Source organism: Falco cherrug, chromosome 1 (genome assembly GCF_023634085.1).
Source record: "Falco cherrug isolate bFalChe1 chromosome 1, bFalChe1.pri, whole genome shotgun sequence".
Taxonomy (NCBI): Eukaryota; Metazoa; Chordata; class Aves; order Falconiformes; family Falconidae; genus Falco; species Falco cherrug.
Window position 1 is genome coordinate 44,543,439 of NC_073697.1, and position 14,960 is coordinate 44,558,398.

The 14,960-nt window shown below is 45.3% G+C and overlaps 1 protein-coding gene across 3 annotated transcripts in view; it reads right to left on the minus strand.

The window, feature by feature from the left end:
- SMYD1 (SET and MYND domain containing 1) overlaps positions 1–14,960 on the minus strand; it is a 44,048-nt gene that overhangs the window by 13,278 nt on the left and 15,810 nt on the right. For 2 of the 3 annotated variants that reach the window (XM_005446376.2, XM_005446375.3), the window contains exons 1-4: positions 13,692–13,919; positions 2,959–3,135; positions 2,064–2,277; positions 229–359 (exon numbers count right to left, since the gene is read on the minus strand). In XM_005446376.2, coding sequence (XP_005446433.1) covers positions 229–359; positions 2,064–2,277; positions 2,959–3,135; positions 13,692–13,828 — 659 coding nt within the window. In that variant the 5' untranslated portion in view covers positions 13,829–13,919. Of the gene's footprint in view, positions 1–228; positions 360–2,063; positions 2,278–2,958; positions 3,136–13,691; positions 13,920–14,960 lie in introns of those variants that run through there. The other variant, XM_055727336.1, reaches the window with a different exon arrangement.

A 14,960-nucleotide genomic window follows, 5' to 3' on the forward strand; every position in this document is an offset into this window, starting at 1 on the left:
TATTTGTTTAGTGCATCAGACAACAATTTTTAAAGTAAAAATAATGAGAGAGAAAACAGTTCATTTTTAGAAAGAAAATCCCGATTATTTTTTTTCCTGAGCTAGAGAAGGAAACAAGAATGAGTAGATTTGCTGGGGCAGAGATCTGACACTGTGGGGTTAGCACACTCTGCTGAGTTGCCCATTAAGATGCATCCCCACTGCACCTGAGGAAAGAAATCCACTTACTTGCCGTTGTTGAAGATGACAGTACAGTTGGGCCAGCAGTCATGGTTGGCCTGGCAGAGGTTGGGGAAGATTCCCACACCAACAGCCTGCAGTCCTCTTTGGTCACTGAGGGTAAAGCCATTGCAGCTGATCTAATCCCAAAACAGGCAGGAAGAAGCATTAAAGGAGAAAAAGCTGAACTCGGCTATATTCAGGATTTCTGAATTCCTGCTGATGCTTCAGAAGTGGTGTATCTCCAGCATCCCATCTCCCAGCTTCAAGGAGAAAGGAGTGCCTACATGACCACTGCAGAAGGCAGTTGTAGAAACAACAACTTTAGCTGGGATAAAACATCAGAAGAGAAGCAATGCAGGACTCATGCAGATGGACCAGCCCAGAGCAGAGCTGAGTAAATGTTGCAGAATATTTGCTGTTAATATTCATTTGGGATGTCTAAGATAAATTTGGGTTGACCATACATTGGTTTCCTTTATTTGCTTCCTGCCAGTAATTCAGAAAAAGGTCACAGGAAAATTAATTTGAGGCAATTCAAGCAGAGCATTGGCAGAAAGCAAAGTTCACACATATTAAAACAGGTATAAGATAGAAATTAACCTTGAGAGCTGCACTCAACCTGGTCACATTTTCTGGGTGGCCCACAGAGCTTATAAAAACCAATTGCTATTGTTTGTTATGAGTTCCAAACAATTTTCAGAATGACTACTTTTGCATGACATACATGCCAAGAATTAATTATTACACTTTCCAACACAGTACCTTACTATCACATATGAATGGAACAGGTTTTAGTCACAAATATAAACAAAGGAACTATTTGCAAAGAGAAAATGTGATAGGATATACCAAAGGAAATTATTAACTCAGCTGCTAATTATTTTACCCTGTTAATTGTTTTATTTCCTTTCTTAACTGATTCTGTACTTTATCTGTACTTCCTTACTTCTGCATGGGCAAGCTATGCTGGTCACTAGTATACAGGTCCCCCTGCACCCAGTGGACTGGATTTCCTTTGTGGGGTGGGTACCAAGGGATGCTGTGTCCCCTTCCCATGCTAGGGCTGGCAAAGCCGGCTTCTCTGTGACACCAACCATCTGCAGAGCTAGGAGCAGAGCATGTGTCTCGTCTCAGCTCACCCTGGCCCCTTTGGCAGTGTTGCTAGCTGAGGGGTTAGTGCAGCCCAGGATACTCTGACTTGTACCAGGACTGGTGGCAGAGTAGCTCAGCCTGAACTGGCTTCTGGGAATTTCCCTCTCTGCTACACTGAGAACAAAAATTTGGAGTTAACAAGTTAGTAGATATTATTAAATACATTTAGTATAGTTTACCTATTTTTATTATAGATATACAATATATATATTTATATCATACATGTAAAAATCTAATGCTCATAATATATAATAGGCATTAATGTATATACTAAAACAGATCTGCTATATTCAAATATATTCTACGTATATCTAATAAAATATATTTAACTAGATTTTCTCAGTTCTCCCAAGTGCAGGGAGATGCCCAGTGGGATTTGTGATGACAATGCAGCACCTAAGGTTGAGCAAGCCACTTGCCTGCATGTTTAGACAAGTAAAATGTTTCAGACCTTGCCCTTGCTGTGCCTCAGTTTCCCCATGTCAGTGCAGAAGTGGTGCAGATGGAAATGGGCAATATTCAAACCACCTGCAGCAAATGCTGGTCTCAGCTATCCCAATCGCTACAGCCTCTTAAGAGCAAGAGAGGGATGAACTCAGCCATCCCCAACTCAGGCCAGCTGGAATCTCTCTCTGGGAAGCTGTCATTAAAAGCAGCCCCCCATTTATTCTCCCACCCATCTGACATACCACTCCGAATATGTGGGAGATATTCTGCATGCCAAACTGTTGGCTCTGGGGCGGCCAAAACTCCAGGAAGCTCTCCATGTCAGCACGGAGCTCCTTTTTCTCCTCCTCGCCAAAGCTGTCCACATGGTTCTGCAGGTCATCGATGGAGACCAGGCAGCCCTCTGCCAGCCCACTGCCTTCCCTCTCGATCTTCCACATGATGCGGGCAGCCAGCCTGGCCAGGAGAGAGCCCCAGATGTTAGCACCACCACCACCCACCACACGGAGAGGGACCAAAGGGCCATCAAAATTCATTTTATGGGTGGGAAACTGCACAGGCAAACAGACCAAGACAGGCTCAGCATTGGATGGCTGAGGGCTGGTTACTATTCATGGGCTTTTGAAGGAAGGGGAGATGCAGGGCTTTGCCCCAGCATCTACGTTCTCATCTGGAGAAGTTCTACAGACCACCCAGGTCCCCAGCCCTCCACAACAGCTCTCATTTCCCTGGGGATTCCTCTCATTTTCTTATGACAGAGCTGGGATGTGAAGCCAAATCAAAGACAAATTGGGGAAGAGCTCATCTCCTCTTCCACTCTTCCACCTACTCCACACTTTCCCACACCTCCTAAACTATCCCACATGGGTTTTCCTCACCACGTTCAGTTGCAGAGTTTTTGGAGCCCAGCACCAAAATAACACCAACCAGGAGCACAACTCCCTTGCACCCCAGATGCTCCTCCAGATCCCCATCCCTTCAGCTCAGGAATGCTTCTGGCCTTTCCCAAATGGTCTCCCACTTCCACCCTGCCCAAATCAGGCCGTCCAGCTCTTCCTTGCCACCCTCTGGAGGGATGCCTTGTCCTCTCCCACTGTCCCCAGGCTGCCAGCTCAGCCCCTAGGGGTCAGCTCTCACCTGATGTTTTCGGTGGGTGCTTTGCCATGCCTCTTGATGGCAGAGCACTCGTTTTTGTGGTTCAGCCAAGCCGCTCTCTGGCAGGTCCGGTCGCAGTAGTAGGCAAACTTGCACTGGCCACAGCGGTGGAGCCTCTCCTGCCGTTTGAAGCAGGTGTGACAGACAAGGTGCGTCAGGCTGGAAGGACAGAAGGACCCGTTGGCTCATACCTGAGTGAAGGGCCGGCTTCACCCAGCGAGGGTCCTGCCCTCTTCGTGTCCCTTGGCTCCCCCCAGTCACTAAGGATGGACCTCTCAAGTTTTTTTGGGAGAATGAAGATATATGCCACCCAGCTTAATCCTCGTGCACTTGTCCGGTGCTGTTACTTTTCTGTTTGGCTACGTCAAAAAGACAAATGTTTTGTTTCAAGAAGGACAGTAATAAAGCATTCCCCAGCTCTTGTCTGCAGCTCATCTGCTCCTCCTCAGCATTGCCACTGTTAATAGGATCTACAGTCTGTTTTCATTTTCTGTCTGGCCAACGCTGAAACACCAGCCACCCATTTGCTGAGCAGAAAGGAGATGCCTGATGAGTTTGTGGCTCAGGCAAGCATGAAGAAGAATGCGAAGACAAAGAGCCAGCCTGAGAGCTTCCCCTGCCTGCAAAGCCTATGAAGTTGGCTGAAGTGAACACCTCCCTGAGCACTAAGGCTCTCCTGGGCCGCACATGGACTAGGTCACAAAATGGAGCAGCAGCCACCACCATGCCCAAGAGACTTAAGAAAACATTGGGTAAGAGGGACAAAACAGGAGCACAGCTCTGAGCCATCCTAACTGCTCTCCCAAGTTTTCCTTAGGCACAGGCACACTGTAGGGATAAAAACATACAACAGAAATGAAGAACAATAGATTGAAGTGGTTGCATAGGGAAACTCTGTTTTGTGCTGCTTGAAACCAAGATATGTTTCCATGGATTAAAAAGCAGCTTTACTTGTCACTTCTTTTTGCCTCCAGGCTAAATGTGTTGCTGTAATGGAGTCATTACACTTGGCAATTGTGGCATTCTGTTGGAAATGGCATGAAGAAGCCAACAGAACATCCTCCATCGAGGTAGATCTCACCACAGAGTGTTTTACATCTCTTCCTCCTTCCTTCAGTTATGGCACATATCTCATGGCTGTCCACCATCAGCAGACAGCAGCACAGGGCCCCAGGCTGGGTGGTTTTGGGACTATCCTGGTCCCAGTGACTCCAGACAGATGCGCAACATGGATTAGTGAAGGTCTGAGTGACCAGGACAGGCTTCCAGCCACTCAGCAGATCCCCAGGCATGACTGCTGAGGGACAAGTGGATTTTCAGCTACTTGGGGATGGACACCAAACACCAAACAGCTGAACACAGAGGAAAGACAAACTCTCAAGAGCTCACAGGTGCACTGGCCAGGGAGTAATTTAAAATATTACAGGCTGGCTGTAATACCACATTTAGAGAGCAGTACTTGCGTTTATGAACACCATAAGATTTTACTAATAAATCCAGGTGATCTTTTGTCTTCACAAGGCTGTTATGTTGCTGAGCTGAGAACATCAATGATTTAGTGCTGGCCAGTGGTGCAGAATACACCACCGATGGGGGTGTCGTTAAGCATTGAAGATAATAAGCACAGTGCCTAATGTGAGAATGTGCTCTGCTCTCAGGGCATGAAGACCTCCCTGTTTAGTCCTGTGTCAGCTTTAGCAATGTGCTGTTTAGGCCACTTAAAGCTTTCCTGCAGATGGGCTAGTGACACACATTTCACCTCCAGATCCAAAAGTCTGACACGTTTTCCTCTGGTGCGGCAGCAGTAAGTGCTGCTCAAGAGTTATTCCTGCTCCTGGCTCTGCGGTTTAACTAGCTGAGAGATTACTGTGAGTTAAGTGGTCATGGGATAACTGGGAAACATCTTCCAAAATGGGCAGGTTTCTTCTTTGTGGGGGTCAGAACAGGATTTCCAAGAAGCATCCTACAATTGTATGTATATAACCATAACAAAGGCCAGGGGAGGAATACATCAGAGGATGCTGATTGAAGAAGTCTAACTTCATGTCCTTGCCCTGAGTGCCCAGGGTCCCAGACCAAGGGGAAACCTCCCCCATGTGCCCCTTTCACATGTCCAGCTGCTTGCTCCTAGGACTTCATTCATTGGGAGAGGCTGAGACACTTTGATCTCCTGCCCAAACAACACTGGGACTTTCCCCTTCCTGCTAGAGAAGGATTTTCACTGCCTCATTTGGTGTCCCCAGCTGTCTGATTCTCCAGGCAACAGCCCACTTTACCTCTGCCTCCAGCCAGGTTCGACAGTACAGGAGAATTTAAATTTCCATTGCTTAGACACTGCTGGTCCCAGGAGGAAGGTTCTTCTCATTGCAAAAGCTCACTGACCACAGAGGCATCATTACCAAGGGAACATTATCATTTCCCACAGCTCATAGTGGGGAAATTGAGACACAAGGTAATAAAAAAATTATTGATGATGACATGAGGAAGATGTGCCACAGGCAGGAATCAGACCCACAGCCCCAGAGTCCCCAGACCCAAGACTGTCCTGCCTCTCCACTATACACATATATATATAAACATATGTATGCATATTTATATCTATCACAGTACATTTAAAATGCACTTTCATTCCTCTGGCAGTATTGTATGAGCTGCTGACACAATCCACCCTATGTCTTGGCTCTTGCAGGATGAAAAGGGCCATTGATTTAAAGCAGGACGACCTGCAGCAGCCAAAAACGAGGTTTGGAAAACAACAGTGAGCAGTGCTGGTGCAAGCCTGACACAAGCCAAGAACCTGGGATGGGGCAGGGGGGAGCCTGTGTCCGGGAAGGGGGATTGCATTCAGCTTCATTATATCAAATGAAAGAGCTAGGAGCTGGTGAGAAATGCAAGGCTGTGCTCTGTCAGCTGTCAGGGCAGGGGGGCAGAAAGATTACACTCCTTGTAAGGCAAAGGAGAGCCAGAGCGCTGATAAAACCTGCACTGTTACATCGTACCAGGAAGCACGGGGAGATATCTTCCACAGGGAATAGGGCTCCCTCCTGCTGCCTGCAGTTAAAGACACTTCACTGTAGAGAGGAATGACAGGTCAGAAGGGAATACAGTGCAGCAAAACCCAAATCCTCAAACAGGCGCTTGTCTCCCCTCAGCTTGCTCTCACAACAGAAAAATACTGAAATGGTGGCTTTGCATTTTGCTGTTTATCACATAGGGTGTCCAGAGTTTCCAAAGCAAATCCAGCTAGCAGAACTTACCGACAGCCCTAGAAAGCCCTCATTTCTGAGGAGATGCAGAAATGCACAAAAAAAAAGTTAAACAAGACTTTCCGAGAAAGCAAAGGAACAGTTCATGTGTATTAAAACTGCAGACACAATTACTCATAGGTAATCTGACTGGTAGATATAAAACATACTTCATCTCTCACAAAACCCTCACGGGATCCTTCATGCTCAGAAATGGTTTAAAAGAAGACTGGATTTATTGATTATGTGCATCACCAGGACTGCAGAGGCCTGGGCTCAACTCTTGGTGCAGTAAAGAAATTAGGAGACACAGGTATTTGAGATCTGTTGCCTAAATCTTCAACTAACACTGCCTAGGCACTGTCTCACCCTGCAAGCACCTAAATCCCCCATGTGCTCCTAGGCGGTTGTGCAAACTCCTGCTGTCTCAGAGGAGCTCAGAGCCGGACACCCCGAAAGGGCATGGCAAAGTGGGGCTCTCCCTTGGCCGCAGGGCTGGACCTTACACCAGGCTCTGATACCAACTGTCCTGGAGGTAAACAACACCAAAGACCAAAGGCTTGCAGTGGTCCACAGTGTCCCCTCTCACACGCTCTGCGATCGTTAAGGTCCCCCAAGGAGAGAGGGAGCAGCCTGAGGTTAAACCTCACAGGATAAGCCTGTGGAAATCACTGGTCTATAAAAACTTCTCTGTCTGTCTGAGACAGTGTATAACACAACCCAGAATGGCTCCGGACAGCCCAGACTCCCCCTCCCTGTAGAGACAGCAGCCCATGCCCATGTATCCGGGCACTGCACGGCCAGGCAGCACTGAAAGTTTATGGAACGAAACCTGGGTAGGTACCTTCTGGCGTGGCACCCACCCAGGAGCCCTGGGGGTTTGAACCCTCAGAGACTCAGTGCTCAGCTTTCTTCGCTTTAACATGGACAATACTGCTGCTTTCTGCTGTGCCTGCGTGCACCACAGCCTCTGGGGTGATCTCTGGCCACCCATTCACTGCTAAATTCCACAGACAATGTGAACTTCTTTTTTTCACCCTGCCCAAAAGCAGGATCTTCATTAGCACAGTGATGACCTCAGCCTCTTAAAGCCTTGCTAAGTCCGGGATTTAAGACTGACTTGAAGGCGGGTACCAGTGACTGACTTTCTGGGGAGCCTCAGGTTTCCTTGGCCTCTCCAAGTATCAGCAGAGCTGAACTCTCAGCTTCTCATGAGCAGTGATGTTACATAGATGAGATACACAGCTCCTGCTAATCCTGGACGTAGCTACAGTCACAAAAGCAATGATTCAATGTGCCAGCCAACAAATGCAAGAGGTGACAGAGCACTGTCAACTAAACCATGGCTCCCGCAAGCACAGCTCTCAGTGAAAAAAAGAAAGCTCTTGTGACTTCTTGGATTGGATTCAGATGGATTAAGATCTGTTGGACCTGCCAGGACAGAGGGCTGAGCACTGCCCCAGGAAATGTATTAACCTCATCTCTGAGACATGCACAATCCAAATATCTGCCAATCATTTCCCATCCAGCACCCACAGCATCTCATTCACTGATCTGGAAAAGGCACTTGAGATGGCTATAGTGCAAAGGAACAGAGGATTTAATCGAATAGATAATGAACATGGTGAGAAGCTCACAAACTATTTAATGTGAGTGTATTCTATTCTGTACATCATAGATGATACACCCCGGTGACCTAACTTACAGCTAAGTCCACCTGCTTCATTTTTATTGTTTGCTGGCTAGGCATCTCTCTCCTCAACATCCTACAGAGAACAGCATAAGAATAGCCTAAGATGTAGGCAAAGTCTACTTGGCTTTCAAAGCAGAGACTATAACACTTAATTAAATACAACAACCTAATGCACCTATTCTTTCAGCAGTGAAAGGAAAAGGAAGGTATTCAATAGCTGGCTTCTACTGAGGATACCTATAATGGTGAATTATTAGCACAAGAATAGTTTTGGTCCTTTAAAAGGGAGTTGGAGCTTAGTACTTTTATCTTTAAAATGTCAGGGATGACACATCCTAGTTTGCCTGATTTGAGTGGAGGATTTATTTCAGACTAATTTTAGACTATTTTATTTTTAGTCTTTCATTATAAGATTCCTCAGCCCCTTTTTAGAGTTGTGAGTGTGATTTTCTTTTAAAAAGGTAGGTTTTCTCCCAGTTTTATTTAAGCTTTTGAACAAATGAGATAATAATAAAAAAATCAAACCCCAGAAAATTTTAAACAACGAGAATATGATCACATTAGCTCCCAGGTTTTATTGGTATCAACTCAAAGAATTTGTTTCCATAATCTTTTCAGAGTCATACTGTTACAGAAAAATACGTGTTTCTTATATCCCTTGGTTGTCCCAGCTACAATAATGGAGCTCCCCCCATTTCCCTTGGAAAATGTTTAGGGCCTGCTTTATACATCAAAAAGAAGTGCAAAAATTGCATAATCTCAGGTTTTGAGCAATTTGCAGATCACTGATCAAGCAGATTTTCCTGTGATCTTGTCTTTCTACCACACGACACTGCCTTGACTACTGTCTCTCAAACCCCACGGGTTAAAGAGCAAACCTTCTTTTGATGAAGGTTGACAGGGATATATCAGGCATCCCCATGCCCGTAGGAAATGTAAACTCTTACAGGCTTGACAGCCAACTGACATGCCAGAGGAAAATGTCACATACTGTACATAGAGCCCAGGCAATAGGAACGCCATCACCCTGAAGGTGGCAGTGAGGAAAGGAGAACTGGGATTTTCAAGGGAAGAGGGAAGAGAGGATTAAACCCCAGCACGTAAGCAGAGCACTAGAGAAAGCTTCAGTGAGAGGTAAGGTCAACAGGGAATGCACAGGGGCTTTGCAAATCAGAAAACGACCCAAATGAAAGCAAAGAATCCCTTGAGAAGGTCTATTTCCAACCTTCTGCATCTATTTTAGGGCAAAGCAGGCCTGACACTGGTGTTTTCTGAGTGTTATTTCAGCTGATAACAGCAAGGCTGACTCAAACACAGATCAGAGTGTGTCTGTACTTTATCCCAAGAACAAAAAACCAGAGATCATACCGGGTTCTGCACCACTCTTCCATTAGTATTCACTGTCTCTCTGATCAGCTCGCTCTAGTTCAGGTAGAAGTAGCAGGCCTGATGCAGGAGTCAACTCCAGGTAACCACTGTGTTAAGCAAAAGGTCTATATTTGGGTTGGAAGAGACCTTTAAAGGTCAGCTAGTCCAAACCCCCTGCAATAAGCAGGGTTATCTTTGTGAGTCATACCCTGGGCTTAAAATCTAAGAAACCATGAGCCAGCTGATGTCTGTAGGAAGCTTCTCTAGCTTCGCTTTGAGTTCTGTGTACTTCTGGACTAAAAGTCTCTGGCACTGGGTAAGAAACTGCCTCCCAGATGGCTATCATTGGGTTGAAGAGTACAAGCCCTCACCAGCCTTAATGACTTCAGGGACCTTCAGGGACTTCCAGTCTGCAGAATTAGACACCTAGATGTGCTCCTTTGTACTCTCAGTGTCTAAGCAGAGATTCTAACAAAACGGTGGGATCTGGAAAGTCATTCAGCTCACAAAGGTAGATGTCTGTATTCAGTGCTCGTTACTTATAAGGGGCACTTAGGACTTGATTCACTTGCCTGGACATAGGAGCCTAGTGTTATTTTAGACTCTGCAGGGACATGGATCTGTTCTGAGAGGAGCCCTGATTCTCATAAATCCTGTTTTGTACCTGTCAACCCTAAGAGGATGCCTCAGACACCCTGGGGCATCTCAACTGACACTAAACACCTATGGCAACTGAATCCTGCCCTTAGCGCTACACAGACACTTATACCAGACCTTAGCTTTGGGTATCTTAATTTGCAAGCCGAGTCTCAAAGCATATTGCCAGACAAGCTACCACATCACCCTGTAGGCTGACCCAGTTAAATTAATGGGTCTTACTTGCTCAGAGTATGATGGCTGATTATAGATTTTTGTCAAAGAAAACATTTCTTCTTTTCCTAGCAAAATAAAATTCCCAATGCCTCATCAAACTCATCCTCCTTCTGAAAAACAGCAATTCACACACTGCTGCTGGGTGACAGTGCCTAAAGAAAGGCCTTTGCATCGTTTCAGTCCAAAACGTGGTATATCCACATTCCTGCTGTGAGCACCTAACACCAGCTGCCAAGGTGAGTTGTTCAGGCTCCCTAGGTCCCTGTACAGTTGGGGCAAAGAGGTTTGTTCTGATAGTTTCTCAGTCAGAAAAATAGGTTTCTGCTATGCAACAGCCCTCTGGTGGGGTTTCTCACTTACACGCCTGAAGTTAAACACCTAGAGCAGACAATGCAAATTTTTCATTTCATAACTATGTTCTTTACTAGGTCGAATGATGATCAGTTTTTATGGGGCTCCCTCCTTTTCTGAACAGTAGGACCTCCCATCTCTTGACAGCTTTGTGCCCAGGCACAAACACAAGCTGCTTTCCATCCTGTAGTACGACCAAACCAACAAAACCATATTGTATCTTTGGAAAGCAGCTCCTACTAATCTGAAAAAGAGACCCTCGCTTCACCTGCTGTGTTGCCATATCACATGCAGTCATGCAGAAGATCGCAGTGTGGCCACTTACAGTACGATTGCTATCCATATACATAACATACAGAACTTGATTTCAACAGCAAAATCAGGGGCAGGATTTCAGGGGCTCAGCATCCACACTGGGCCCAGACTTCCCAAAGGACTGAGCTCTTCGAAGGGCTGCAAAGTACAGACCAACTCTGCAATCTAGCGCTTCTATGGTTGCCTTTATAAACAAAGCTGAGCTTTGTGGAAAATCTGGTCACATATTTAATAGGACCTGAGCTAAAAAATTAAACCCACCAATCAGTCATACTTGAATCCACTCTCCATAGCACACATATACGCTGCTTTCAGCAAGTGATGAAGATGCTGAGTTGAATTTGGATGAGGGACTCTGGACTTCAGGTTTCCCAATGCAGGGTGAGACCCTTTCTAAGAATGTAGACTCAACACCAATTTTAGGACATACACATATGTGTTTGTGGGCAAGGAAACACAAAAACTTCTTCACTGGACTACATCCACGCAGAGGCAATAGCAGTGTGGATTTGTTCTTGCAGGTTCTACAAGGATCCACGCTACCCTTCTTCGATAACTATCAGTTCAGTGGGGCTTTATACAATTGAATGCTCTGGGATAGTGGTAGAAGGTACCTTCAAAAACAAAGCACTGTGTGTGTAGGAAAAACATCAGGGCAGTTTTCGAAAGAAAAATGTATGTTTCCATTACATCTCAGGCCCAGCCAAGCACTAACCAACAAGCATTTAGTTGCCACCACCTGCTTCAGAGATTTTCGGAATGTATTTTTCCAAATGTGTGATGTGTATGAAGTGCTTTGGGGTGAAATCTGTCACGGGAGCATCAGAGTTCATTATCATTGCAAAGCAGCGTGAAGAAGAATCAGAGAAACAAGAATGACTGAAGCCATCCCCGTCCTCTCTGGTCGCAGAGAAGGGATGCATTTATCTTCCGTACTTGCTGCTTAATGTCTGGACCTGCCCTCTGGGACCTAAACAAATCCAGCCTGGGGAGGGAGGGAAGTACATCTCTCCCCATCCGAGTTTTTCCATTGGAAGCCTAAGCCTAAGACACAGTCTGCAGTCTAAGAGCCAAGTGGTGGTGATAGTTTCTCCCCTTATCTCACATTACACAAATGACATTTGAAAATGCAGTGAAGTTGTAGCTCTTCAACACAGGCAGCTCTACTCTATGCATGATGCTCACAACATTTTACATAGAAGAAAAAATAAATTCTCAACCAGCAAACAAAAGTCAAAATGTTTGCAATGGCTTAAAAGATAATTAGTATTTTTAATAAGGCATATGGGAGAAATAATTGTCCATAGCTAGTTCTGCAGCAAACAGTATTACAGCAAGATTCCAGCTAGTGACACAAGTGAAAGTTAAGTAAGAGCTAAAAGGACATATCAAGGAGAGATGGTTTTGTCACTAGCTACAGTAACTGAGCTCAGGATCAAGAATTCAAGAAATTAAAATTTTAGAATTAAATTACATTTTTAATGTGAGCTTTTGTGATGACATATTAAAATAAAAACTAAAAAGTGTCATTGCTGCTATTGTGAAGACTCATAAACACATTTACCCACTGACAGTATAAGGGCACCGAAAAAGTGAAAGAAAGACACAAAAACCCCTTATTTCCTGCTCTGTCCATTTAATCCCCAATTCTCTGCTATTGCCACATCACACACTAGCACAACAGCTTCAGCTACAAAATGACCAAGATTAAAACAGCAGCATGAGCTCTGCTTGTGTCCCAGGCTTTGTAAAGGGAGCTGATTTGATCAGAGAAAGCTCAGCTAAGCAGAATCACTCACCACCTTATTTAGTGTGCAGAATATTCCCTAAAGTCACTGGCAGTTTGGGGCAAAAAATTCAGTCTCGGGACTCACCATGATGCCGTTGAAGAGTGCTCACAAATTTCCTAAGCCCAGAATGAAACCTTCAGCTGGCATCTAACTCCTCGGTCTAAAGTTATGGGCCAAATTCTGTTCTCAGCACATTGTAAGACTAAAAAAATAATAATCCATTAATATCTGAAGGCTTTCTTCTAGATTTATCCCATAGCAGATTAACATAGAAATTGGTTCTTTATGTCCTTTAGCTATTGGGGTATTTAAGTGAAACTTCCACTGATTTGAAGGGCAGAAGTGGGCACCTACCAGCCTCACTGGCAGCACAAGTTGATCGGATGTTGCTCATCGTTGAAACAAGCAGCAGAAAAGAAAAATACATTTGCACCAGAATTCAGTTTCTGGCTACATCAGTGTGAACAAAAATTTAAACCCAGTCTCATGCAACCGTGAAAGCTGAAATTCTCCTTCAGTTAACTGTGCTAGCTATAAATACATGATCACTTTAACAGAGACAGTAGCGCTCACAGATCCCCACCAGCTTCTAGTTTGAAGGCAGCGGGCAATGAAGCTGTGTGTACAGCTGGGAGGTGGTACACATCAGCAGAGCACAAAGTAACTCACTTTTATCACACATTATACATTGGAGGCTTCGGCAAAGTCAGTTTGAGATTGCTGTACCTTAATTACACTAATTCTTGGCAGTTCATCAGAGTGTAACATGGGTCCAGTATTGTGAGGCATGGAATACACACAACTTTCACCGCATTTGGTGAAAGCTGGCAGCACCGAGCACCTTGCAAGAGCACATCCTGGAAGCAGATTGCACCATATTAAAAGTAAAAAAATGATTTGAGCCCTGGGAAGCACATTCATTGTAAGTTGTGAATGTGTCTTTACAGAAGTGCTTCTGACTTCCCTTCGCACCCTTCTCTGACGTTGTCCAGATGTTTTCAAACTTCTACCCACCCAGCCAGATGAAATTTTGCATCAAGACTACTTCTGGTCCGTGTTTTAAAAGTGCTTTTCTCTTACCTATCAAAAACCACGGCTGCATAGGCTGGCTCTGCAAAGATGACATCCCCAGGCAAGAATTCCTTCCGGGCTTTCAAGCCCCTGCCTTTGCCTTCAGACGTGAACACTTCGACTGACTCCATTTCCCCTTTGGTCATCCCAGGGACCCCAAGGCTTGGGAGGTGGGTATCTCAGAGCGAGCCAAATCTCCCGTCACTCCTGTCAACTTCGACTTGCTGCAAGACCACGCTTATAAAAGGGTTGGCCTCCCTCCACCCCCCGGAGCACTGTTTCCCATAGGAGGGCCAGGGGGTGGGAGCAGGAGAGGCAGGAGGTGCCGACCTATGCAGGGAAGGCACAGGGCTGGGACTTCTGCTTCAGACTCGATGATCTTAAAGGTCTTTTCCAACCTAAATGGTTCTATGATCCTATGGTTAAGAAACTCCACTCCAAAAGGCACTTTTGGAATTGTTTCTCCCAGCCACAAGCAGTTGTATATGTTATGACTTGGATTAATTTATACTCTCCCGCTGGAGAGAGAATGTATTCTTTTTGCAGGGTATTTTTAGCAACCACATGCTTCTGTCTCTCAGGAAGCAACAGCTGAGACAGTGGGACAGGGAAGGCTGGTATGCATATTTCTGACCCCTTCCACTGTCATCTGTTTTTTTCCAGAAATTAAACAATGCTGCTTTATTTTTACCCTCTAGGAGATGGACAGCATATTTAGAGGCAGAGATAACAGTGAAACACATGCCTTGAAATTCTCAGCATCCCCTGTCACCACTGGAGCCTGAAAAACTGGGGTCAGTTCCCAAATGCCAGCAGCAGCGTGTGCACGGAGCAGCATAGGAGGAGTTGGAAGGACAGCACTGGTTCAGCACAGGCTACAGAAGCAAGCAGGACATCTTGGATACTCATACTATTTTGGATGCACTAAACATCTTTGAAACAGCACTGCATTTGAGGAGAAGATGACAACACAGGACTGCTCAGCATCTTCTGCTAAAAGCTTCTGGCAATATTCCTTGCGTGCTAATGAAGTATGGTATCATGCTTCAGCACAAATATCCTGTGTTATAGTTTGCTCGCGTGTGCCAAGCACAAACAGTATCAATCCACAACTCCATAAATTCAGTGTGATCCAGGTGCTCATGTGATTATGAACAATCTTCCCCAAACAACCAGACACTTCCACTTGTCCTGAAGCAGGCCAGAGCCATCACAGAGCCATCAGCACAAACCTCCCAGTGTTTACACTGCGCAGCATAGAAAAGTCACTACAGGAAA